Raw genomic sequence first — 27162 nt, 5'->3', positions numbered from 1 at the left:
CTACCAGCAAGGAAGACTTGTTAAGTGCTTAACTACCTTGGCAACCATGACAGAAGACCCAGTTGCTTTGGTCCGTCTTCCCAAGTGGAGTGTTCATAGATTAACCTCTCCTGACTTTTCACTGGAGTGTCATTAAAAGAGCTACCCAAAATAGCTCACCATGGTTGGACTTCCAGTCACTGGGGGAAAAGCTAGGCTTATATCAACTTGTGTGTCAATGAGATACTACCTCTAAATATAACGGCGGTTGAGAAATGAGGAGGCCTTGGGACACCTGGCTGGCTCAGTCAGAGGAGCATGCGACTCTTGATCTCAGGGTTGTGAGTTTGAGACCCACGTTGGGTATAGAAATGACTTAAAAAAAAAGAGAGAGAGGGAAAGCATCATGAAATGGGTAAAAACGGAGCCTTATTGAAACATTTCAGTACCTCTAAGCTTCAGAGGAAAGATGTCCCATTCATCCATTCTTTTATGTATTCATTTGTTCATTTGACGTTTATTATGCACTCACTGTGTGCCAGGCACTGTGAGTTAAGAAAATGAGGAAATGCCAAAGTCTGTGGACATGCACCACCTCAGGATGATGCAGAGTGGCAGGGCCCATTAAATCTGACTGGAAACTGAAGGTTCGTCCATCCATCTGTTCATTCATTCATGCATTCTTTCTACAAATACTTGCTGAGCATTTATCTGCTCTGTTGTAGGTCCTAGGGATGCAGCATTGAAAAGACTAGACCAAGTCCCTGCTCACATGGAGCTTACCCTCTTGTGGGGAAATGAGCGACAGCTAAAAAACACAGAAGCATATCAAGGTATGTCAGAGACTATGAAGGAAAGGAAAGCAGGCAAGGTGCCAGGGGCATCACGGGGTGGAGCCTGTGACATCCTCATTCAGTGAGGTCGCAAAGAGGGATTCCCCAGACCCCAGGTCAGGCACAGGGGCCCTCTACTTTGCCTGCTGGAACACGCAGGACTGAGCCAGCAAATTCTGTCCCTGAGTAACAATGAGAAACGCATCCAACAAAACATCTATGCATGGAGGGCTTCCAGAAGAGGTACCACCGTGCCAGAGGCTGGAGGGAATATTCCATCATCCTCTTCTTTTGTTTACCACAGCCATAAACGGGGGTCATGAAACCAGTCTAATTCATGGCACTGAAGCAGCTAATAAAAAGTGACTACAAAGGACCTGGGAAATGAAGTGCTAGTTACAGAAAAGGAAGGCAATAATAAAGGTCATCTCTGCATCAGGGAAGCAAGGGCAAGTTTCCCTGGCACCACTGTTTTACTCATTCTCATTAATGGGAACAGGCAAGATCATTTATTGCTTCATTTCCTCCAGAGCAATAAAGTGTTAAAAGGTTGGTTCTGATCAAATGTCAGAGCCCCCACTGTGATCACCAAAGTGTAAATGAACCTAAATGAGGCTGATGGAGAGTTCATCTCACGCTCCTTGTTATGCAAGAAAAAGAGAAATTGAATAAAGTTAGGACAAATCCATTGCTAAAATGATTATCACGGGGGAGAGGAAGGAAGCAAATGTGTTCTGAGTATCAACTATGTGCTAGTGGGGACAACGTGCTGTATGTTTAATCATTTAAAGGTCACTGGGAGTCAAGTGTCATTATTAAGTGTTTGATCGAAAATCTGGGATCAGAGAGGTTAAGTCTCCTGCATAAAGTTACACAGCCTATACGTGGCAGAACGTAACCCACATCTACCTGACTCCATAGGTAGCAGGTCCACAAACCCAAGGAGAGAACACAAACATGTGCCGCCTCCTGTTAGAAGACAAACAGGGGCAGTAGGGTTGCTGTGAACCGGAGAACACTTCATCCACCTGAACGTGCACAAATGCAACGCCTGTTGTAACACTTCGCAGGAAAGCAAAACACAAGCAGAGGACACAGTCCAATTGGTTTACTTCAGGGGTCACCTCAAACGAGCTGCAAAATTATAGGATGGAAAATCCCCTTGATAGGAGACAAAAGACCAAAGGTGTGGCCCCTTCTCCCCTACTCATGAGCTGTGTGAACTTGAATAAGTTTCTAAACCTTTCTGGGCTGCACTTGCCTTTTGTAAAAAGGAAATCTCTCTGTCCAAAGGAAGGAGGCTGAATCTGATGACCATTCAAGGTGCCTCTTAAATTTGAGATCTAGGAAAACCATTCTTGGAAAACTATGGGCATAACCAAATTCCTAAAGGGACCAAGGAAAGAATCTGGCCCTTCTCCACTAAGGTTAGGTTTGATTGGCTGTTACCAAAGGCAGAGGTCAGCTCTTAACCTCTTGCCACATTCACTCAGACACACAACATACACAGCAGTCCCCCCACAGAAACACAGCAGGAGCAAATGCACACAGGACGGCACATCACGACCCAGATAGCCACTGACCTTCCAAATACTGGGTTCAGTTGTTTGGGGATGTATTTGTCCCGGTCTTTGATTTCTGTTTGGCCAAGCTTGATCACAATGTAGGGATCTGCTTTGCCGTCTGGATCAGCTGGGCTGAGATTAAATGCCTGAAGAGGAGAAAGAGAACCCTTGTGGCCCAGTGGTTCTCAACATTGCCTGCACACTCAGATCACCTGGGAGTTTTAAAAAATATGGATGCCCGCGTTCCATCCGCAGATTCTAATTTAATCGGCCTTGAGCTTTGGGACTTTTAGAAGCTCTCTAGATGATTCTAGTGTGCAGCCAAGGTTAAGAGCCACCGCTTTAGCCTCTCCATTCTGCCGCTGAAAGAAAACTTATCAGCTTTTCTCAAGTCGAACTTTCCCTAGAGTCATCTGCCCAGTGGAAAGTAGCACTTGACAGAGTAACGAGCACCAAGCTGGACAGGAGCCAGAAGGCATGACTATGAGTTCTGATTCCATGTCTTATGTGATCTTGGGCATCTATCCGTAAAATCATGGGGAAGGGGGCACCTAAAGGCTCACCCCACAACTGATGGGCTCTGAATCCATGACTCCACTGGCCAGGTGAGTAATGGTCTGTTTCTCAGAGTGAGGTCTGCTTCCAGACAAGCTGGGCCTTAACTCACCACAGGGAAATGCTTTGTAAGGGAAGACCCGGCGAGGGGGCTGGAGAGGAGTGATAAAATGGAGAAATTCTGCAGAGATGAGAGCTGAGTGAGAAACGATCCTATTTTTAGGACTCTGGCCTACAGATGGAATGTATAAGCACACAAAGCTCTATTTTCCAGGATGTTCATTTGGGCACTGTTTAAGAGCCACATTTGTAAACAACCCGTGTGTCAATTACTTAGGGAGAAACTCAATCCAAAACACCCCTTCCCTCATTTGCTCTCGTCACATCACCGAATTTTAATTCTTTACGTAGCAGTTATCTCTGACATTCATCTCATTTATCCGTTCCTCTGTTGATTTTTTATGCTGTCTTCATCCCCACACCACCCCTGGCTGGTATGTAATCTCCATCAGGGCAAGAGCACGGTCTATCGCATTCATTATATTATCTCCAGGACCTAGAACCTAGACCTAGTCTATTAAATCCTAGACCCCTCTCCAGGGTCTTAGGATTTGTTGAAAGGATGAATAAATGGATACTACATTAATTCAAGAAAACACTAGGTGGTTACTACAAAAAAGAGGAACACCTGTATGTACTGATCTGGAAAATATCCAGGTGATACTTAAAAAAAAAAAGAGAGAGATTAGTATGTAATGCACGAAGCAAGACTCTGTTAAGTAAATACTTGGATGTAGCTATAGACTAGTATAAATACAGTTGATTCTTAAAAACATGGGTTTAAACTGTGCAGGTCCACTTACACATAGGTTTTTTTTCAATAAATACAGCATAATACTGTAAATGTATTTTCTATTCCTTATGATTTTTTTAAATGTTTATTTATTTATTTTGAGAGAGAGAGAGAGACAGCACGAGTGGGGGAGGGCAGAGAGAGAGGGAGTGAGAGAATCCCAAGCAGGCTCCACACTGTCAGCACAGAGCCCGACGCGGGGCTCGAACTCACGAACCGTGAGACCATGACCTGAGCTGAAACCAAGAGTGAGACACTTAACCTACTTTACTGTAAGAATACAGTATATAATACAAATGATATACACAATACATGTTAATTGACTGTCTATGTAATCAGGAAGGCTTCCGGTCAACAGTGGGCTATTAGGAGGTAAGTTTGGGGGGGTCAAAAGTTATATATGGATTTTCCACTAAGAGGGGTTGACACCCCTCACCACTATGTTTTTCAAGGGTCAACTATAGATCTGGACGTGTTTACATATTCATAAGAAAAGTAAGTTATTTCTGGGCATAGAATTGCAGAGGTGAGGAGATTTGATTTCTTTTTCGATGTAACTTTTAAGTCGTATTATTTTTTACATTTTTGGATGTTTTATTAAACGAAATTAACTTATTATTTAGTTCGTTGATTAAATCTTAGCGTGAGAGAGCAAATCACACAATCACTGTTACTAGCACTGCCAGTGAAACTCACTGACTGTCCCTAATTGCAGGGAATCTATCTTCTCTGTAACCAGGGCCACCACCAACTTACTCTCCATTTGTCCAAGCCCCGCCCGTCCTCCAGTTCCAGCCCACACCCTCCCACCCCCATGCTGCTTCCTGAGCAGGAGCCTCATCCGTACTCCTGGCCTTTGTCTATAGGATACCAGACACATGAAATGCGTGCTGTGGATATTTGCCGAATGAGCAAATAAATAATAATCCTCTCCGATCTCTGTGGTCCAAGATATTTCTCCCTCTCCTTCCTACTGTTCCTACCCTCTATTTCTGGATTCCCCAAAATACGTTCCAGAGAACCATAGTTCTGTGGGATTTTCTGCAGAGGGGGGAATAAAGGTGTGGGGCAAGAAGTTTAGGAAATGCTGCTAAATATTCAATAGTTAAATAGGCTTCTTTCCTTCTGGAATTCTCTCATACCTTGAATGTGCTAATGGGCTTTGTGCATCTCAGGGGTTGGGAAAGGGAAAAATTATTATGTGCACTATTTCTCAAAGTTATTTGAACACAGGGTCTGTTTCCTGAGGAATCCATATTAATGATCTCTCCCATGCCATGAGTGACCTCCTGAACAAAATGTTGAAAAGGTAGTCTAAACTATCCTATGGGTGGGTGTTTAATATAGATGACCCAGAACTGCCAATGATTCTTTATAAGTACTTCTAATCTTTCCAACTAGATTGTCACTTCCTTGAGGGCAGAGACCTTGTTTTGTTTTGTTTTGTTTTGTTTTGTTTTGTTTTGTTTTGTTTTGATCACCACATCCTTGATGATTAGAACATGCCAGACACATGGTGCTGCAGAGGACACATGGAGACCGCATCATGGAAAGGCAACATTTTCATTTTCCCTGAGTATTAGCAAATAATTTATCTTTGTTTTATGCTTCATTTATGTTTCTAAAAAAGGGTGTAGGCAATTTAAGCAAGGACTTGGTATAAAATAAGACTACTGCAATCAAATAAGATTATGAAAATCAACTCCAAGGGCAGGAGATGAAAACAAATACATGAGCCACAAAGGCTCAGCAGAGATTTGCTTTGATTGAACATTAGATCTGGCCCCAAGCTTCCAGGCAATCAGGTCAAAAAGTTTCATAATCAAAGTGTAGTGCTCTCAACCAAGAAACAGACTCTTAACTGTAGAGACGAAACTGCTGGTTGCCAGAGGGGAGGCGGGTGGGGGGACGGGGGGAAGAGGGGATGGGGATTAAGGAGGGCACTTGTCCTGATGAGCACCGCGTGATGTATGGAAGTGTTGAATCACCAAATTGTACACCTGAAACAATATTACACTGTATGTTAACTAACTGGACTTTAAACAAAAACTTACAAAAAGAAAAAAAAGTGTAGTGCTCTCATTATCAGAAAGCCAGAAGCCTAGAGCAGAAGCAATATTTTTCTTGCAAATACACTTGAAATGAAATTTCTCACTGCAACAGTGGAGAGGCATCGCCACGGGGGAGGACTTCACAGTGACGGCTGCCCTGGTCGGCCCTGGTTCTGCTCTCTTGCCTGTGAGCTTCCTGTTCCAGCCTTAATTTGGTTTTCTCTCCAGCTATCAGGCAACCACAGAGAGCAAATGAAGCCACCCAGAGCTGTCTTACCTGCCCGGGAAGTATCTTCCGTAAGTGAAAAGCCAGCAAATGTGCATGTTACCAACCAAACTTCATACCCCTGTTATGGTTTGCAGGATGTGTTCTCAAAATGCTGTGTTGAAGCCCTAACCCTTAATGTGACTGTATTTGGAGATAGGGCCTTTAGGGAGCTAATTAAGGATCTATGAGGTCATAAGGGTGGTGCCCAAATCCAACAGGACTAGTGCCCTTATAAGAAGAGGAAGAGATACCAGGTCTCCCCTTCCCTGTCTGTCTGTCTGTCTGTCTCTCTCTCTCACACTCTCTTGCTCACTCACTCACCCTTGCTGTGCGTGCATGTGTGTGTGTGTGTGTGTGTGTGTGTGCGCATACATGTGCACAGAAGAAAACCCATGTGAGGACACAGTAAGGAGGTGGCCATTTACGAGCCAGGAAGGGACACCTTACCAGAAACCAACTCTTATGGCTTGATCATGGACAACCTTGATCATGGACTTCCAGCCTCCAGATCCATGAGGAAATAAATGTCTGTTGTTTAAGTTACCCAGTCTGTGCTATTTTGTTACGGCAGCTGGAGCAGATTAAGACAGTCCCTCAGAGTAAACAAGGGTGGCTTACCGCGACAATGTACACCCTGATCAGGACTTTGACCGGGTGGTTGGGAGGAACCCCTTGCTGGATTCTCAGCTGCCCACAGTCCTCAATGCTGGAATCCGTGGGGCTCTTGTAGATGCAGAAGGAGCCCTGGAACCGCAAAGCATGACTCAGTGAAACAAGACGGTCATGTGGCCATCAAAAGCCATCGAGGGCATAGTGCTGGGAAAATGAGCATCGCCTGGGACCCAGCATGACCTGGGCTGGCACTACCCTTGCCTCTGGGTGTCCTCAGGCAACTCATGTAACCTGCTTGTATCTGAGCTTCTTCACGGGACATCAGGGAATCGGTATTGGTGCAGTGACACCCCCCTCACATTGTCAGGTGAGGAACATAAACAGGAGCATCAGATAGGATGCTGAGTACCTTATACAAAGGGGCACTGAGCTCGTACTTTCTCCCACCACCTCCTTCAAGCCTGACTGCAGTATTTCCTATTTTCAGATGCCACCACTGAGGCTCAGGGAGGTCAAGTATAAGATCATGAAGCTAGCTAGGATTATGAAGAGTGGTGAACTGCGGTACCTACACTATTTCCAACGTGCTGCCCTGCATCACATGGCCCAGCACACCGCAGTTCAGAGTAAGTGCCGACCCCTGCTTTGTGGTACTGCCACCAGGAGTCTGCAAGAATGAAGGGCTAGTGTTGTTTGATGGTTTAATTATCCAATTGGTAGATCTGTATAGATCATATATTGGGCAGGTCAGGGGTGGAAGAAGCAAAATAAAATTCAGCGATCCTTTTAGGTAACAACTCTATCTCCTTATATCCCATCAGACTGAGTTCCAACTCACCTCCCTGGCCACAAACCAAATATCTCAAAAGACAGGGCTAAGCCTTATTGAGTTCTAGAAGGGTCTTGTGTAAAGACTAAGGGATTTTCTTACACACTTCCCACACTGCAGTCTCATTAACAGAACTGAGTCGTATCTGACATTTTACAGACAGGAGACCCAAATAAAAGAGTTAACTTGGAACTTGCCTTAAACTTCCCTATGACCCGGTCCCCATCGAGGCCATGGTCATCCTCTGTAGATTTGCCTCTGAAGAGTTCAAAGGTTTTCACCCAGTCTTCAAAATGGTTGAATTCACTCTCAAGGTCACCATCATATATCTTTAGGGAGAAGGGAGAAGAGTGAGATCAGAGGAAGGAAGGCCCAGGACTGATCAAATGAGAAATGCCAAGATTCTCCAAAACCAGCCTTGATATACACCCACTGGAAAAATCTAACAAGCCACTGTTAATTTATTGTTAGCAAGATAAGGAATATGATTGAGTCAGCACTCCTAGAACTAGCTACCACTATGAAATTTATAAAACCTTTTGGATAAACTTTGAAGTTCCAACAGTGTGGCTACACCAAAATTAAAAAAAAAATTTTAATTTTTAATTTTATAAATTATAAATTTTATAATTTATATTTGCAAATTTATAAAACCTTTTGGATAAACTTCGAAGTTCTAACAAGTGTGGCTACACCAAAATTAAAAAAAATTTATATGGCTATAAATATGAGAAACTTTTTTATAGTGAATTGATGTCATTTGGTTGTTGGACATGGAATAATATTCTGAAGACATTCAAATCAGTAAATGTTCATTAAGCACCTAATTCTTTACACATAAGGTGAAAGAATATTTGTTTTTGTTACCATACATACAGTCATGGATTTTTCAAGTGTGAACTTATGTATATATACTTTAGAAATGCAAAATCAAGTTGAGTTTTAGGTTTGGTAATATAATTGAATCACATAGTCAAATTTCCTATCAAAATTGCTTATCCAAATTTGTTATATGTAATTTTCATACTCCCAATTTTTTTTCTTTTTTTTAAAGTTTACTTATGTATTTTGAGATAAAGAGGGAGAGAGTGTACATGCACATGAGCAGGGGGAAAGCAGAGAAAGAGGGAGAGAGAGAGAATCCCAAGCAGGCTCCATGCTGTCAGTGCAGAGTCCAATTCAGGGCTCGACCCCAAGAACCATGAGATCATGACCTGAGCCAAAATCAAGAGCTGGACGCTTAACTGACTGAGCCAACCAGGAGCCTCAATACTCCCAATTTTCATATCCATAAATATGCCTCTAGCTAATAGCCTCTGACTAATGTTAAGATTGGTCTGACAGAGCTGACTGTAGGGAGAGTTAAAAGTCCTGCTATTTTGATCATATTTTGAGCATGATAATGTCCATCTCTGAGAGCTGAGCCGAGGGGAACTCATCCACTGCAAATTACCTTGCTGGATCCAAGTTAACCAATATAAGTTATGCCCCTTCTTAATATGAGGACATAGAAAACAGAAAATTAGCAAGCTCCATTGTTTGGGCTTGCATGCTTGTTAAGGTTCATTTCTCTGCATCCATGATTATAATGAAGACAAAGGAAGTTAGTTCAGACAAAGGCATCACTAGGGTTGACTGACGCAATAACAGAACCCGCCTCCAGAGCCTCCCACCCCATCCATGGCCAAGAGGGCTGTGTCCACACACTTGCAAGACCACCAGGTTGGGGATTTCTTCTTTGAGTTTCTTCTTGAGCATTTTGTCTTTCTTCTTCTTTGGCCCATCTTCTATATTTACCACCACCTCATCTGGTTTCACCCCTGTGGGTATTTAATGGAAATTGTTAGGCTTCTCAGGGCTGTTGAGAAGGAACAAAGTCAAACTCCTTCTTTCCCTTTGTTCTGGCATGTATGTCATGACTTTTGTTTCCAAAAAGAAATAGAAACATTTCGCTGCAGGATTGGGAGGAGATGTCACTCACATAGCAATGCAATGACATCAGATCCCCCCCGGGGCCAGGCAATGTGCTGGCCTGTCCTGGTATATGTAGGAATTCATTAAACTAGGCACAGAGAGGGAAGTAAGTAAGCTGCCCAGTCATCCAACTAGCTAAGAACAGACTCAAGTTGGACAGCCTCCAAAGCTTTTAGTTGTATTTCCTCTTAGATCTGCTTAGGGACTTGAGATTCAACTAGTTCAGCAACCTGAGGCTCAATATGCTAAGGGTCTTGCAGCAAGTCACAAATGTAGTTAGAGAGATTACTCAGGAACCTTCCAGGAGCAGTCTCTAAGGAAAAGACCGCCTGAAGCAGACCCCTGGCTCTGCTATTTTCCAGCCATGTAATCTTGAGCGGGCTCCTCAACCTCTTTGAACCTCTGGTTCATCATCTGCAAAGTGAAGATACTATTGCTAATGTCATGAGGCTGGTCTTGGGATTAAATTTGCCAATTAGGAGTGGCCCAAGGAACCGAGTGAGCCTGGTTCTGGTTTTCCTATTTCTCTCAAGCTCACCTGAAACAGCACCGGCCACTTGCTGTCACTACTGATTTTAGGCCAAGGCCTACCCTTGTAGGTCATTTCAAATCCCGGCCTCTTTCATCTGAATTTCTACCAAGCCAGATCTACCCGATCCTCGTAAACTGGGTTGGGAACCTATAATCCAGGTCGCCTCTATGAAAGCTCACCACACCGGTGCTGGCCCATCACGCCAGCTTCCTCCTGCTTTTGCCCTGCTGTTTCTACATCAAGACAGGAGCCAGAGGGGCGGTTCCAGCACTGAACTGAGTTCAGGAGCCCTGGGACCTGGTCCCAGTCCAGCTCAAATTAGCTACGTGACCTTTATACAGTATTGTTCTTTATACACAGATTGTTACTCACTTGGGAAACGAGGGAGCAGAGAACTACCATGCTTCTCACTGCTTCCTTTTAGAAATTTTCTCTCCCCAGTGGGAGATTCCACGCTCACATACCTGCAGGACAGCACCTTACCTGCATTGCCTCTTTTCTCCGTGGGATTGCTCTCCTTCTCCTTTGAGAGAAGAAGGAGACAAGATTATGACACTGCCATGCCTCATGTGTGGATCCTGACTGCAAACAGCCCCTCTGCATTCTCAGAGATGCCATCCTAAAAGACTATGCAAACTGTCCCCAAGTGAAGTCTCGCTGACAGACCTGGAACCTGACTACAGCGAGATGGCCGGCCCTATGGAAGAGGTGCCCCCGTGTCCAAGAAAAGAGCCAGCAAGCTGCACACTTCCTTGTCTTCTGTGCCCAGCCCCTTCTCAGCTACTACCTCTCTCCCCCTATTTTTCTACCTCTCTGGAATATCATCCAGTCCGCACCATGGATCTTACCTGCTGTCATGCCAGGCCATGGGGTTGTCCCAGGGGTAGGGGAGGTTAGCAGAGCAAGGGGAGAGGGCTGAGCCCTCCCTAGAGGTGGTTGTGCAGCAGCAGGAGGGAGTTGGGAGGCAGGGACCACCATTTGGTTTGTTTATTTAACTACACATCAGTATTCATGGGAGGTCCCAGGTGAGGGCACTACGGGCTTTCCAAATGCAAGAATCAGAAGAGTTTCTATTCAATTGAATGTGATGATACATATGACTAATTTTCCTTTCCTTGTTGACTCGAGGATGAGAAGTTTTACCAAATTCGGCCACTGGGCTTTCCCTTGAATCCCTTGACCCACTTTCCAGTGGTTCTCCTGCTTTATAACTCAATCCCTTTCTTGTTCCACATGCACGAGGCCCTGCTTTGGCAACCTGCTGATTATTCCCATTTGCTAAGGCCAGGTCCTCTGCCTCTTCTTGACAGCTTCCCATATGACGTTAGAATCCTGCTGGAGACTGGGGGGCCCTCTGATCCGGGTATCTCCGGATGCACCTGAAGCCCCCATTGCTATGCCCATCTATCTAGAGACCCCCTTGCTTGTGGCTGGATCTTTATGAGTCTGACGTGGGGGAAGATCTCCAGATGCTATGCCAGACTGAACATCCTTCCAGCATTGACAACAGAGCCTGCATCCGAGGGTCAGCCCCGGCCAGAGGGTGAAGACTTTGCAATTCGGGATCCCTGGTCCTTCCAGGCTTTGAAGCTTTCCGCAATTAACAGCATCACACCTGAGAAGGCCCTTCCTATAGCGGAATCTAAAAGGGGATAATGTGGAATTGAGGGGGGTGGAGGGTGCTGTGTTTTCTTATCAAATCCCTTGACTGTTACAGCCAGGGGAGACCCTACCTTCTGTGCTTTCTTCAGGGAGGCATAATATTTGGACCACCAGTCAATGACGTTTTCAGCAGATTCATCCGCTATGGTCCTCTTTCTCCTTTTGGTTGACCTTCGGGTAGGTTTCCTGACATTCTGGCAAGGAATGAGGGATGGATTATTAGTTAGGCCTGGTGGCTGGCTGGTTTCCTGAAGAACAGAACAGATGGAGGCATGGGCGGATTTTGTGGCTGAAGCTCTCTGTACCACTTCAGTAAATGACCCTTTCATCACCCACCCATCCATTCACTCATTTATTCGGCAAACATTTATTATTATTTAAACACAGAAATGTGAGATATTGTGCTTGGCTCTGGGGACCCAAGGGGAGTGAGAAACTATCCCCACATTTGGGGATCTTAATAGTGTGCTATGGCAGAAAAGGCATTAGCTGCCGAGCAGTTAATATAAATTTTCAGATTCTCAGTGTCCTCAACTAGGGGGCATTCATACCTGCTTCCTTCACTGTTGTGAGGATTAAGTGACATCATGTAGACAATTTCCCTTTAGCATGATTTCTAATTCGAATGGGTGCAAATCAGCGATACCAACAACATAAGTAAGGCAGTGTAGGAGAGACAACGATACGTAAACAGCAGAAAGGAGGCATTTGGGGAGAAGACAGTGGTCCTACGACAGACTCATCACATACTCATCATCTGTTTACTCTCAGACATCTCTTGAGTACCTTCAATGTGCCAGGCACTTTATCGAGTACAGGAGGCACAAGGATTTTTTAAAAAATTATCTGTGACCTGGCAGGGCCCACACTTTTATGGTGGCAACGCACACTTGAACTGGGGATTCCAACATAAAGTGGCAGGTGCAATGCTGGTGGGGTGCAGAGAACCCCTTGAGGTGCCCTGGAGGGTCACAATGAACATAGGTAAGATAGGAACAACCTGAGCAAATATCCATGAATCTGTCTTACTCTGCTTTTCATTTCAGCCTTTACCATTTGCTGGGCAGGCAATCCCTCAGCTTTCTTAAAACTGCCTCCTTCTTGGGGATCCTGGGTGACTTAGTCAGTTAAGTGTCTGACGTTAGCTCAGGTCATGATCTCAAGGTTCATGGGTTTGAGCCCCACATCAGGCTCTGTGCTGACAGCTCAGAGCCTGGAGCCTGCTTTGGATTCTGGGTCTCCCTCTCTCTCTGAGTCCCTCCCCTACTCACACTCTGTCTGTCTCTCTCTCTCAAAAATTAAATAAATGTTAAAAACTTAAAAAAACAACCCACTGCCTTCTTCATTTGGTTGATACACCCGGATTTTGCACTCAAATTTAGGACTTAGAAAGATTCATCACATTCTTGTTTTATGGCTCTTTGTGTATTTCTTAATCTTGCTTTCCGGAAACTCAGCTGAGGATGAGGAGTCTCATTTCTCTTTAGATTCCAGAGACTTTAGCTTTTTTTTTTTTTTCTGGTCTTACTTGTCCTTGTACAAAGTAGGTTCTAAATATTTGCGGAATAGGCCTAGATAAGGAAGGAAACTATTGTCTTTCCATGCTAATGAATTGAGAGCAGTTTCTTTTCAATTAAATATGACTGCCACAGTTGACTAGCACTTGAATTTCATATACACTGACTTCTCTGACTCTACAGCAATGCTGTGAAGTAGGTATCAGTATACTCATTTTGCGGATGAGGAAAATGAGGCTCAGAAACACGAAGTTACTTGCTCCTGGTCACACAGCTGGCAGGTGGGAGGATTCGTATCAAGTCTCCAGTGCAAAGCCTTGTAAATACGAAGAGGGGTTATATTCTGACCTTAGCTTTGCCATCTTTTGGTGCTTCCTCGTCTGCAGGTTTGGGTTCAGGCTCAAGCATAGGAGATGAGTCAGGGATGTCAACCATGCTGGTTGGTTGAATCTGGGCAGACTCAGGTACCACGGTGGGAGGAGGCTCAACATCCACATAGATCTGATCTGTTGGCGGCTCCTGGGAGGAGCTGAGGGATCCAGAGGGCTCAGGGGCTACCAGCGAATCTGAAGCAGCTGAAATGGAAATACATCAGGTCAGGAAACTGGGCTGCTAAACAGGGTGGCCATTTCAGAGACCCATTCCTGGGAATCAAACAGATCTAGATTCAAATATGGCAAGTTCGTAACATCTCTGAATCTCATTTTCCTTATTTATAAAATGACAGTAAAACAAAAAACAAAAAACAAAAAAAACAACCCAGGGCACCTAGGTGGCTCAGTCAGTTAAGCATCTGACATCGGCTCAGGTCATGATCTCACGGGTTTGTGAGTTCAAGTCCCACATCAGGCTCTGTGCTAACAACGCAGAGCCTGGAGCCTGCTTCCGATTCTGTGCCTCCCTCTCTCTTTGCCCCTCCCCTACTCTCACTCTGTCTCTCTCTCTCTCTCAAAAATAAATAAAAATGAAAAAGAAAAGATGAAAAAAAAACCCCAACCCATCTCACTGGGGGATAAGTGAGATCATGATGTAAGGCATCAGGAATCGATTATGGCTGTACTTACTATTGATCCTTCAGACTAATTTTAAATAACTGTGGTCATAAGGAAAATACGTATCAAGGTTTAGGACACAGACCCTCTGTACGGATTGTTTTTTCCCAGAGCCAGTTAACTCCAAGAAACTTAGGAGGCTCCAGAGGTCTGTGAACTCCTAACTGCAAGCTTGACTCTGGGCACATGAGAACATGTGCTTGTCAAGACATAGGGGTAGGTTCCTGGACTTTGTGAGATTTTTAACTGGACTGTCAATCCAATACAAAGGTCATAACACTGTCCTTTCTTGCCAAGGGTCCTCTTGTCTCCATTTTGTGCCGCAGAATCCAGTACTTAGAAATGTTTCCCAGCTGGGATCCTCCATGGCTGCGTGGCCTTCAGAGTTTCTCTTCCCCAGTTGCTAACTTTTCAATGCAGATCCAATTCCACAAACACTTAATGGGCATCTCCTCTGTGCTGGGCACAGAGTTGGAAAGATCAGTGGGACAGAATAGAAAGCTCAAAAATAGACTAGGGATGTACGGCTACTTGATTCATGAAAAAGCTGACAGCACAAAACAATGGGGAAAGTCAGGATACTCTTGGGGGTGGGGTGGGGGGATGATGTTCCTATGGAGGGAACTGTAGCAGGATCCCTATCTTAAACCATATACAAACACAAATAACTGAAGATCTAATGTGAAAGTTAAAAACATAACACTAATAGAAGAAAATACAAAACAACATTTTTGTGACCAAGAATTAAGAAAGCGTTTTCTAACAAAATTCTGAAAGAGCAAGACATAAAGTTAAAAATTCAGACGGACAGGATTACACTAAAATTAAGAATTTCTGTTCAAAGATGGAGACCACAGGCAGGTTAGCAGTTATCAGACTAGGAGAAGATATAATCGACAGGATATTAACATCTAGAATATACAAAAAAATCAAATGTTTTTTAAAACACATAAAACGTGAGCCAGGGATGTGAGCACGCAAGTCACGGGAGGGAGATCAAGACGGCAAAAGCATGTGAAGAGATGTGTAAAATTCAGTAGTAATCAGAGACAATCAGGCTAAAATAAAAATGAGATACTACTTTATACCCAGAAGAGGGGCAAAAACCAAACCAAACCAAAACAAAAACTCAGAAATTTGGATAACGGCAGGTGGTATTGGGGAAGAAGAAAATGGTACTCCAGATGCAGAATGGTAGCAATGTAGACTGGTGTGTAGACCAGCACAGCTCTCTAGAGCGCCCTCTAGCAGTACTTGGTGGAATTACATCTGCACATTCCCTGTGAGTCTGTAATCTCACTCCTGGATGTATATTCCAAAGAAAATCCCCCGCAGGATCCTCCCTTGGGCAGCACTCACTATTCACAACAGCATCATTTGTGGAAGTTGGGAGGTGGAGGTAGCCTAGGGGTCCAATCTCAGGGGAAAGGAAAAGCAGTGTGGGGTAGATCAGCAGGTGGGGGTAACAAGCTAATGTACACGCAGCAACATGAATAGGTTTTAAAGCATAGCTTTGAGCAAAAAGAGTACGAAACCAAATGAAGATTATAGCATCATATTATATACGTCGATTAAATGGACTGGAATTTTACAAAGAGGGGCAGTGTGGGGCCTGTGGTGGGCAGGGGGTTGGGAGAAGGGATGTGGAATAAGGCACAGGGGGGCAGTGGTATGAAACAGAGAAACAGAAGCTTGGACCAGACCAATGATGACTGCACAGCATGAACAGAGAAGTGCAGTTAACTCAACTCTGCCCCTGAGATCCAAAATGGAACAAATCAAAGTAACAGCAAGCAAAGAAAAATGTCAGGGAGCAGAGGCGGGAGGGAGCTGGAGTAATATTCGTGGAAGCCCTCTTAGAGGAGCTGACCCTGGTGTCATTCTTAGAGGCGGAATCTGGCAGCTAAAGGAGCTGAGGGCACTGTGGGAGCAAAGTCTTCAGAAAGCTCCGCTTGACTTGACCGTGGGGCATCCTCTTCGTGCGGGGTCCCATAGCAGAACCCTGCAGGCACTACGGCTTTGGAGTCTGAAGCTCCAGAAAATCTAGAAGGCACTTCCTACCTTGCTCAGCTTGGGTTCCGTCCACCTGTGAGGTGAGGGCCAGGGGCTCCTTGGATTTACACAAAAACTGCTTCAAGCAGTTGATGGTGTAGGTGCCCACCAGGGTGCTCCTCCCGAAAGCCCTCCAGTCCACCACGCAGATGCTGAGGGGCGGGTGCAGAAGTTCATTCTCAGGCAGCTCCTGGGAGGAGAGGCCAGGGTGAAGTGGGGACACTGCTTCACTGAGCCCAGCGGTTGGTACCCTGCTGACCTGTTTAGGGACCTAACCAAAGCAACCCAGGCACCCATCTTCCCTCTGTCCCTGTCTTGTCATTCTGTCCCCCTAGGTCACCGCTGCAGCTAGTCAGAAGTCTAGAGCATTGCCTTCCAAGCCAAGGAATCATTACCCATAATAAGAGGGATGTGGCACTAACAAGTCATTCCAGGAGTAAATTACCAAATTCACAGGCTGCCAAACTCTTTATGGCAATAGTTTTCAAGCCTGTTTGGTCATTATTTACCAGCAGAACTCTCAACTCAAGTGAACACTGACCCAGGCCCAAGAAAACAGGCAGAAGTGGATGCATGACAAATGGAGCTGAGGGTGACGGGCCAGCACCCTCCCTCTTCTGTCCCCCCTGGGGGTCCCAGAGGCCTGACAGTGAAAGGTTTGTGAACACCGTGCACATTCCACAATTCCAGTCTCCACTAATTTAGAAGATGCATCCGTTGGAGCTTAACTGGGTCGCACCAAGCAAACCTTCACAGTTAGTTCCAGATCAGAGCCCAAAAATGTGTGTTGAAATATTGACATAAACAGAAGCGCAGGGGTCAGAAAACGTCACTTTAGAAACAGAAGTTTGCATGTAAGCCACTGATACGCTACGTACAAATAATTTTTTAAAAATCCAACTGCTAAAATAAGTCTCATTAAGGAAGCTTCTAGGCCAGTGGTTCGCCAACTTTAGCACGCATCAGAATCACCCGGAGAACTCGTTAAGCCAGGGGGCTCTGGGCCGCAGCAGTACTGGGGCGGGGCCTGGGAATCTGCATTTCTAACAAGTTCCCAGGGGATGCCGATGCTGAGGAATTGGGGGCCACACTCTGGGAACCACCGTCACCTGCCTTGATCTACCGAACCTTTAAAAACAAAACGACACAGCAGCAGTAATAAAAGTCTGTCTCATCCCATCCTGAGAGCCCCGCTTTTCACTAAATTAGACCATTGTGCCTCGTAGGTAGTGGACACCCCCAAACTGCAAAGCATCTCCCCAAGCCAAGTAAGTGAAGGAGCGGGGGTTCCCTCTGTGGAAATGAAGGAAACGAGCGGGCAGGAGAAGGGGAGGCTGTACCACTTCGAAAGCGTCTGCCTGGATGCTGAAGTTCGGGTTGTTCTTGTAGCTCTGGATCACACAGGACTTGACTCCCCGGCCCGCACATTCGATGAGGACCTGAGGGCGATCCACCGAGAGCAGCTGCACCTTCTTCATTTCTCGGACTCCCCAGAAGAGAACCTGGCGGGAGGACCCACAGAGCTGTCACTCGGGGACCCAGGGAGGAGCCAGCTCGCGGCACCGGCCTGTGGGAAGTCAGACCCGCTGCCCCGGGAACTACGGTATGTTCTGGGACGGGCTGGGCAGCTCCCTGAAGGCCCTGTCCCATCACCCACGCCTCATTTCCACCCCGCACTCCCCTCAGACAATGCAGGCGTGTAGACCAACGCACCACTGCCCTCCTTAGCCCCAAAGAACGAGTCAGTCTCCCCCTGCACCATACCTCCACTCGGTATTTACTCAGCACTGGCCGAATGCTGGCAGGAACTGGGTAGATGTGGGTGACATCTGGCGGGTCCACGGGAGGAAGTCCTTGCAGCCCGGATGACGGGACCTACCACACAGAGCAAAGGGCTGGTCAGAAGGTCGGGGAGAGGCAAGGAAGACCAGCCGCTACGCCACCGCCTCACCCACACGACACTCACTCGGCAAAAGTAGTGATTCCAGGGTCAAGTAGAGACAAGACAGGGCATTTTACCACACTTGATTATTTATTCATTAACCAATGTTTATTCATCGATACCTTCACCAGGTGACCAACATTTAGTGAGCACTTACGACATGCCACAAAGTTAACAGGCTTAGCGTTCGATACGCCCACAATATAGAGGAGGTCCTCACAAGAGGATGGCATGTCACCGAATGACAGGGGTTGGGGGTGGAAAAGGGCTCTGATCCGGTTCTGAGCTCTGAGACTTAAGCACACCCCCACAACGCACTACTACAAAAGAGATTCACAGTTAGTCAAGGAGAGACTACGTCTTCATCAGTGAAACAGAAATGAAGTCTTCTGAAGACAGACCTCCAGGAGGGAAAGGTGCCATGTGGTACGCACTTGGCCATACAGAAACCACGGCGGGGGGGGGGGGGGGGGAACCCTGACTGGCTGAGCTGACTGAGTGTCCAACTCTTGGTTTCCGCTCAGGTCACGATCTCACAGTTCGTGAGCGCAAACCCCGCGTCAGGCTCTGCGCCGATAGCGTGGAGCCTACTTGGGATTCTCTGACTCCCTCTCTCTCTCTGCTCCTTCCCACGTGCACTCTGTCTCCCTCAAAATAAATACATAAACTTTAAAAAAAGGAAACTACAGGAAGGATCATTGCTGTGTCCCACTGAAATCTCACACAAAGGGCTTGGCAAGTCTCCTGTGAGCATGCCACACTGCCCTTAAGACCTGGCCTAACGCCTACATCTTCCCCAAATCCGTCCCTGATTTGACCCCGGTCTCTGTGGCCATTCTCCTACCTACCCTTCAGTCCTTGGAATACAGCGTGTCTTCGGTGGAAGCTTAGTGCCGAAAGCAGTGGACTGAGCCTGGACACCGGGCCCTGCTGTGTGACCCTGTGTGAGTCCCTTCCCTTCCCTGGGCCTCAGATATCAGGCCAGATGACCCTTCAAGCCCCCTGCGGGTCAGACACATGGGGCATGCTTATCTGACCTGGTCAAGAGGAAGCCTCTGTTTACTTCATTTCATCTCTAAGCCCCTGGAGCAGAACTCCACATCCAGTGGGTTCCTGATAAATGTTTATTGGCTGACTGACACGTTAGCTCCATATGCTTGGAAAAGCTTAACTGCTCATCAAAACCTGCAAAGCACAACGTATCACCATTTCTTCACAGACACAGTCTAGTTGGCAACGGCAGATGTGGTTGAGGTAATTATAAGAAAGCTCTGACAAAGATGACAGAAGACACCGTGGAGGCCAAACAGGCTGAGGACAATGAAGCTGCGGAAGCAGACGACATACAGGTGCTGGAAGCCACGAGGACGCGCGCCCAGTACTGCCCGGCCGTGAGCGACTCAGCCTGCAAAACCTGGCCTCCCCAAGAGAGCTAACTGCTCCTCTAGCTGTGGGGGGAAAGCCCCAAAACAGCTGTGGTGGTGGCATCGATGGGGCCCCTGGCTGGGCTTTTGTAAAAGTACCACATGTTTCCTCATCCGGGGCCCCTGGAAAATGTCCTGAAGAAGGTCTGTCCCACGGTGCCTGACAGATGCCCTTGAGCTCAACACGGACCTTGAAGGGCTCCACACTGCGGTGTAGACTGAATGACTCTGCTCCCAGCCAAGATTAGACATTTTCACAGGGAAATGGGTCAGCTGCTGGCTTATAATTGGGCCCAGAGGAAGAGAAAGAATCGTTACAGGGCACTTGGGTGGCTCAGTAGGTCAAGCGTCTGACTCTCGGTTTCAGCGGAGGTCGTGATCTAGCAGTTTGTGAGTTCGAGCCCTGCACTGGGATTGGGATTGGGATTCTCTCTCTGCTCGCCCCCTGTTCACACACACACACTCTCTCTCTCAAAATAAATAAATAAACCTAAAGAGAGGAAAAGAACCCTTATGAAGGCAAGATGTAGGCACTGGAGGTGGGTTGAATAGGCTGGTCCAAAAGCTGATATCCCAGCTCTAATTTCCCAGTGGAGACAAAATCTCAGGACCTCAAAGGAGGTCCAGATGCAGGGCCAGGACAAAGACCTAGGGTAGCAAAATTTAGGGAGGTGCCACTCTCAGGGCCCTAGTCCCAGCCCTGCTCATCAGTGACTGAAAAGTCACTGCTGCTCAGAAGCCCTTCTGCATCCTCCGGGTCCCTCAGCCCATCATTTATACTTGCATTAGCCCTCTCCTTTGGTGCCGTGGGCAGTACAGTCTAGACCCCCATTGCTTGCTAGCTGTGTGAACTTGGCAAAGTTGCTCAGGGTCTCTGAGTTCCGTCATCTTTGTGAAGCGAAGATCATGGTATCTAATTCGTGGGTTGCTGTGAAGAACGTCGGGGACAGCATGCAGGGCACTTAGCACACTCAGGCACATGCAAGTTCCCTCGAAGCAAGCGTCAACCGGAAACGGCAAAGGCGGAAGCTCAAATGCACACCATCTTACTCTTCAGCTGGATTCAGGCGATCTAGGATTCCTAGTGCCCCAAACGACCTCAAAAGCGAATATCAATCCTTGTGCAAGGAAAACAATATCGTCCTAGGCTCCAATTTTCTCTACATATTTTCGTGAGCAAGTGAAACATGTTTGAAAATATTGTATCGAGGGTCTCCTATGAGAGAAACATTAGTGTTGGCTTCCACATGTGATGTGGAGATGACTCTCATCCATTCTACTGCTAATTCATCAGTCAATCCTGTGGACTGCACAGAATCCTCTTTTTTCATGGCTACACTTTTTAGAAACTATTTTTAATTTTTTTTAATGTTTATTCATTTCTCGAGAGAGAGAAAGAGACAGAGCATGAGTGGGGGAGAGGTAGAGAGAGGGAGACACAGAACCTGAAGCAGGCTCCAGGCTCTGAGCTGTCAGCACAGAGCCTGACAGGGGGCTTGAACCCACGAACACAAAATCATGACCTGGGCCGAAGCTGGACGCTAACCGACTGAGCCGCCCAGGTGCCCCTCATGGCTACACTCTTGATCCAAGTTCTTCAGTCCTCCAGTATGGATTACCTGAAGAGCCTCCCAGTCGCCCTCCTTGTTTCCCCTGGGCCCCTTCAACATATACTCAATCCAGCATCCATAGTTTTCAACATAAGTCAGATGCTCAAAATCCTCTCTTGGCTCCCCATCTTTTATGGAATAAAAGCCAAACTCCTTACAGCACTCCATGTGATCTTCCTCCTCTGACTTCGTCTACACTCCACTGCAGCCACACTGATGTCCTTGCTGGGCCTTGAAGATGCCAGGCGTACTCAGGCTTCAGGGGCTGGCATTTGCTGTTCCCTCTGCATCTAACGCTCTTTGCCCATACACCTGCATGGCCTACTCACCAGGACCTTCCAGGTCTTGACTTAAATACCACTTTCTCAGTGAGGCTTCCTTGGATGCCTAAAATGTTGACCCTGCCCTCTCCCCCAACACACATTCCACTCCACATCTCACAGTGCGTTACCTTCTCTTCTTAGCATTTATCACACTGTTGTTACCTTACAATTTACATAGTATCCTCTATTGTCTTCCCCTCACTAGAATATATGTCCCATGAGGGCGGGAGTTTTCTGTTTTATTCACTGATGCATTTTTTTTAATGTTTATTTATTTTTGAGAGAGAGAGAGGGCGTGCGTGAGCATGAGTGGGGGAGGGGCAGAGAGTGAGGGAGAGAGGGAATCCCAAGCAGGCTTCACGCTGTCCGCACAGAGCCCAACACAGGCTCCACCTCACGAACCATGAGATCATGACCTGAGCCGAAATAAAGAGCCGGACACTAAACTGACTGAGCCACCCAGGTACCCCTATTCTTAAGAACATGCCTGACACATAACGAACACTCAATAACATGTGTTTGCATGAATGAATGATTGAAATAGTCCTGCCTTCAAAACACTTATAGATTAGTGGACATAAGCCTGTAAACAATTGGCCTTACCATAGCCTGAATTTTAAAAAGAGGCAATGTGCTGTAGAATGGTAGAAAACATTTGATTTGACTGAGGTGAGGATGGGGAGAGCTTCCCGGAGGAGGCATCTCTTGTTCTGAACTTTGGTGATGACCATTATCTTAAATGGAAGAGCGCAGTGCAGAAGCCGGTGTGGGCAGAGGGAAGACCTTTCTGGATGGGCTAACAGCAGGGCCACAAATAGAGGAACGCACCTGTGAGGTGAGGCCAGGGAACTCGGAGTGGCCTGGCGTCAAGAGGCCATAGATATGCAGAGTCATATGAGAAGTGTGAGGCTGAAGAAGCAGTTTGAAGACAAGTTTTGGGAGAGCTTGAATGCCAAGCTACAGAGATCTGACATTCTCCTATTCTCCTTCCTTTCCATGAGATACGAAGACTTATCTCACACACACACACACACACACACACACACACACACACACAGAGTTTCATAGTCACAACATTTAGAGACGTTTGGATCTTCTGAGTGTTTACCATGGTAATAGGTATTCCAAATATTCCAAATCCCCAAGAGGGATATAATATGAAGCATTTCCCTAAGTGTCTCCTCACTGTGTATAGAGGGACTGTATTTGGTATTCCACAAAATAGACTCTAAGAAATGTTTCTGGAGGTAGGAAGCAGGGAGCCACTGACGATTTCTGAAGACAACAGTGAAATGGGTTAACTTGTCTTCTGGAAGGAATGTGGAGGATGAAATGAACAAGAAAGGGGTAAGAAGCTAGAAGACCAGGAAAGAGGCCAATGCCACGTTCCTGATGAGGAATATGGCAGCAGGGAAGATGGAAATCATTCGAGGACGGGCTTGGCCTGGCTAAGGGTGCACACACAAAGGGAAGAATGAAAGTGGAGTCTGAGTTTTCCAGGCAGAGAACAGTGGCGAACAGTGGGGTCAATGAGCCAGCACTGGACGGACGGACAGGGGGCTGCGGGCTTGGGTAGGGGAAGGAAATGGAAACACTTAATTCAGTCTGGACATGGAAGAGCCAGGTTACCAAATCCTTCTGAGACAGGGAAGTGTTTCAGTAATGGAGGTGGAGAGGCTGAAGCAAACCACCCACAGATGAAAACTGAGAGCAGCTGGTGACAAATGAAGGCATTTTCCAGCTCTTCCTTCTCAGCACGTACCGGATCCACGTACTAAGACAGTCGTGCTGATCAAATTACTTTTTGAACAAGCAATGAAATGAGAAGTCCTAATGAAACCTTAATGAATTGTATCTCCCAGGCTGCTCACCTCTGACAATTAATGCAGCTGTCAGGAAGCAGCAGGATCTTCCCTGGCACCCTCAGCAGTGGAGGGAGGGAAGGGGAAGGGGGTAGACCCTCATCTTTGAGTGGGGACCCTCAACATGAAGAGAGGGAGGGAGGGAGGGGAAGGGGGCCCTCATCTTTGGGGAGGGACCCCAAGCATGAAGGGAGGGAGGAAGGAAGGGGGAGGGGGGCCCTCAGCATGAAGGGAAGGAAGGGGGTAGGGGGGAGACCCCCATCTTTGAATGGGGACCCTCAGCATGAAGGGCGGTAGGAAGGGATGAAGGGAGGGGGGGCCCTCATCTTTGAGGGGGGACCTTCATCATGAAGGGAAGGGGGGAGGAAGGTGGGGAGTGGGCCCTCAGTATAAAGGGAGGGAGGGAGGGAGGAAGGGGGAAGGGGGGCCCTCAGCATGGAGGAAGGGAGGGAGGAAGGGGGAAGGAGGGCCCTCAGCATGAAGGGAAGGGGGGAGGAAGGTGGGAAGTTGGGCTCTCAGTATGAAGGGAGGAAAGGAGGGAGGGGGAAAGGGGGCCCTCATCTTTGAGGGGGGACCTTCAGCATGAAGGGAAGGGGGAGGAAGGTGGGAAGTTGGGACCTCAGCATGAAGGGAGAGAGGGAGGAAGGGGGAAGGAGGACCCTCAGCATGAAGGGAGGGAGGGAGGGAAGGAGGGGGAAGGGGGGCCCTCATCTTTGAGGGGGGACTTCAGCATGAAGGGAAGGGGGGAGGAAGGTGGGAAGTTGGGCCCTCAGCATGAAGGGAGGGAAGGAGGAAGGGGGAAGGAGGACCCTCAGCATGAAGGGAGGGAGGGAAGGAGGAGAAAGGGGGGCCCTCATCTTTGAGGGGGGACCTTCAGCATGAAGGGAAGGGGGGATGAAGGTGGGGAGTGGGCCCTCAGCATGAAGGGAGGGAGGGAGGAAGGGCGAGGGGGGCCCTCAGTATGGAGGGAGGGAGGGAGGGAAGGAGGGGGAAGGGGGGCCCTCATCTTTGAGGGGGGACCTTCAGTATGAAGGGAAGGGGGGAGGAAGGTGGGAAGTTGGGCCCTCAGCATGAAGGGAGGGAGGGAGGGAAGGAGGGGGAAGGGGGGCCCTCATCTTTGAGGGGGGACCTTCAGCATGAAGGGAAGGGGGGAGGAAGGTGGGGAGTGGGCCCACAGCGTGAAGGGAGGGAGGGAGGAAGGGCGAGGGGGGTCCTCAGCATGGAGGGACGGAGGGAGGGAGGACCATGAAACCCAGGGTGCCAAGCCCTCAGGGGGCCTGTAGGGATCAGTCACCCAGCCCTTCACTGAGGGACTAGGGGACTCAGTCTCAGAGCTCATCAGGCAGCTTCCTGTCCTGAAAAGAGCAGCTGACTGAATCCCAGTCCGTTGACCCTGAGCCTCAGCCTGGTTAAGCCCTGAGCCTCAGATCTGGTTTTCCCAAGCTGGCCATTCCTCTACTGCTTCTTTTATCGCCTGTACTTTCATCCAGTGAACATGTTTGTTAGGCATATTTTGTTTTTAAAAAGGGAACTTTCTGATGCTAAGTAAAAAAGTACCACTTGCTGTAAATGAAAAGCAACTTTAAAGATAAAACCAATGAAAACAAAACAGGTTATTGGACCATGTGCCGTGAAACATCTCTTATACTTTCTTTTCTCTACATTTGGACTGGTGTCCCAAGAAGCAGAGACTTTGGGAAATGTTCCTATGGGTAACGTCGATCTTTTTTAAAGGCTCTGAGCCTGAAGCCTGTGCTCTTTCTTAAAAAGGAAGGTTGCAAGTGAAGAGAGAGATCTTCTAGATGGACAGGCATCAAACTGGAATTTCTGCTGGAAGTAGATACAAGGATCAAAACTCCATTTGCCACGATATGGATGGACCTCGAGGGCATCAGGCTAAGTGAGATAAGTCAACAGAGAAAGAGACAAATGCCGTATGATTTCACTGTCATGTGGAATCTAAAAAAGCTGAACTCCCAGAAACAGCATGTAGGCTGGTGGTTGTCACGGACAGGGGGTGGGAGACGGGGTGGGGGAAATTGGGAGCTGCTGGTTGGAGGGTACAGACTTCCAATTACAAGATGAATAAGTTCTGGGGATCCAGTGCACAGCATGGTGATTACAGTTAACTTGGATGCTTGAAAGTTGCTAAGACACACACGAAAAGGTAATTATGTGAGGTTCGATAGCTATGTGAGATGGATTTGGTAACTAACTTCCATCGTGGTCATCATTTCATAATATGTGCTATATGAAATAATCATGTTGTACACCTTACACGTATACAACGTTACATGTCAACTATATCTCAGTAAACCTGGGGGTGAGGGGGAGGGCAAAACTCCCTCCATACTGATTTGACAGTAGTATTTATCATGCTCTACCTGCTTTCAACCTAAAATCGGTCGTTGAAAGCCGACAATTGCCAGGACTTTCACTTGAGGAAAGATGGGACCAGCTGGTTTCGAAGGTCATTTTCAGTTCTAACAGCAAATGTTTCTGTGTAACACGCATCCATCTGGTGGGAGCTGGTTTTATTAGAATCTCTCTTGGTTTGTCATCCTGGGATCCTAGAACCTATGACTTGTAAGACAAACATGTTTCTAGTCCTCACTCCTACCTTCCGAGGCTGCAGCCATTGTAGGGCTGGAGCCAATGCCTGAATTCCTACTACTCTGTCCTCCTAGGGTTCACTTAGCTTCAGTTCCCCCCGACAGAGAGCTCAGTCTTTCTCTAAGGCAACCATTCTATCCTTAAAAAGTGCTTCTCTGGGGTACGTGAGGGGCTCAGTTGGTTGAGCATCTGACTCTTGATTTCTGCTCAGGTCAGGATCCCAGGGTCATGGGATCGAGCCCCACATTGGGCTCAGTGCTGAGCATGGAGCCTGCTTAGGATTCTCTCACCTTCTCTCTCTCTCCCTCTCTCCCCCTCTCTTTCTCTCTCCCTAAAAAAAAAAAAAAAAAAAAAAATGGAAAAAAATAAAAAATTCTGCCTTAACTGAAGCAAAAACCAGACCACAAAGTGGGGTGATTCTTTGAACTCACCCCTGTAGCCATACTCAAGCCCCAGCTGCAGGTGAGGGCACTTTGGATTTGAATGCAAGGGTGCCTAGCCTCTCGGCTATCCCTGCTCCATCATGCTTTCCAGGCTCCCCAGCAATCAGGGGCATCAATCAGTATACCTAGATTCTAGGCCCTGACCTGCCGTGTTGAGCAAGTTGTTACCTCTCTACCCAGCTCAATTTCTTCACCTGAAATAAGCAGGTGGGACTAGACATTTTGCTTTAATATTACATGACATATTACTACTACTAATAAAATACGTGGTTTTAGTTGAGTGTTTATTCCAGGCCAGGCACTTTCAGGACACTGATCATCATCCTCATTTTGCAAGTGAAACAGAGAGATTAAGTAGCTTACCCAAGGTCACATACTACCTAAGTGGTGGAAATGAGATCCACACCCATGGGATCCGACTCTCTTACCCTTCCTTCTCCCTTATCTCTGTGTGTTAGGAGTGCTGGCCTTCTAGGTTCTCTACCAAGTGAACTTTTTAAAATGGGATTTCTGAAAAATAGGCTTACCTATAGAGGAACTGGTCTGACCCAAAGGGGTAGTGCCACCTGCCTCGGTGAATGCAATGGTCTTTAAAACAGCCCCCCGGGCCC

General features: G+C 47.0%; 1 protein-coding gene across 2 annotated transcripts in view; it reads right to left on the bottom strand.

The window, feature by feature from the left end:
• Positions 1-27162, bottom strand: part of FER1L6 (fer-1 like family member 6) — a 165932-nt gene that overhangs the window by 30941 nt on the left and 107829 nt on the right. For both annotated transcript variants that reach the window (XM_058699003.1, XM_058699004.1), the window contains exons 23-32: positions 18099-18209; positions 17675-17836; positions 16344-16524; positions 13579-13805; positions 11785-11907; positions 10535-10574; positions 9253-9365; positions 7743-7874; positions 6723-6848; positions 2396-2523 (exon numbers count right to left, since the gene is read on the bottom strand). In XM_058699003.1, the coding sequence (XP_058554986.1) occupies positions 2396-2523; positions 6723-6848; positions 7743-7874; positions 9253-9365; positions 10535-10574; positions 11785-11907; positions 13579-13805; positions 16344-16524; positions 17675-17836; positions 18099-18209 (1343 nt within the window). The remainder of the gene's footprint in view (positions 1-2395; positions 2524-6722; positions 6849-7742; positions 7875-9252; positions 9366-10534; positions 10575-11784; positions 11908-13578; positions 13806-16343; positions 16525-17674; positions 17837-18098; positions 18210-27162) is intronic.

The sequence above is a fragment of the Neofelis nebulosa genome, chromosome 14, assembly GCF_028018385.1.
Source record: "Neofelis nebulosa isolate mNeoNeb1 chromosome 14, mNeoNeb1.pri, whole genome shotgun sequence".
Taxonomy (NCBI): domain Eukaryota; kingdom Metazoa; phylum Chordata; class Mammalia; order Carnivora; family Felidae; genus Neofelis; species Neofelis nebulosa.
The sequence above is the reverse complement of the archived record's forward strand: the minus strand, read 5'-3'. Positions and strand labels throughout refer to the sequence as shown.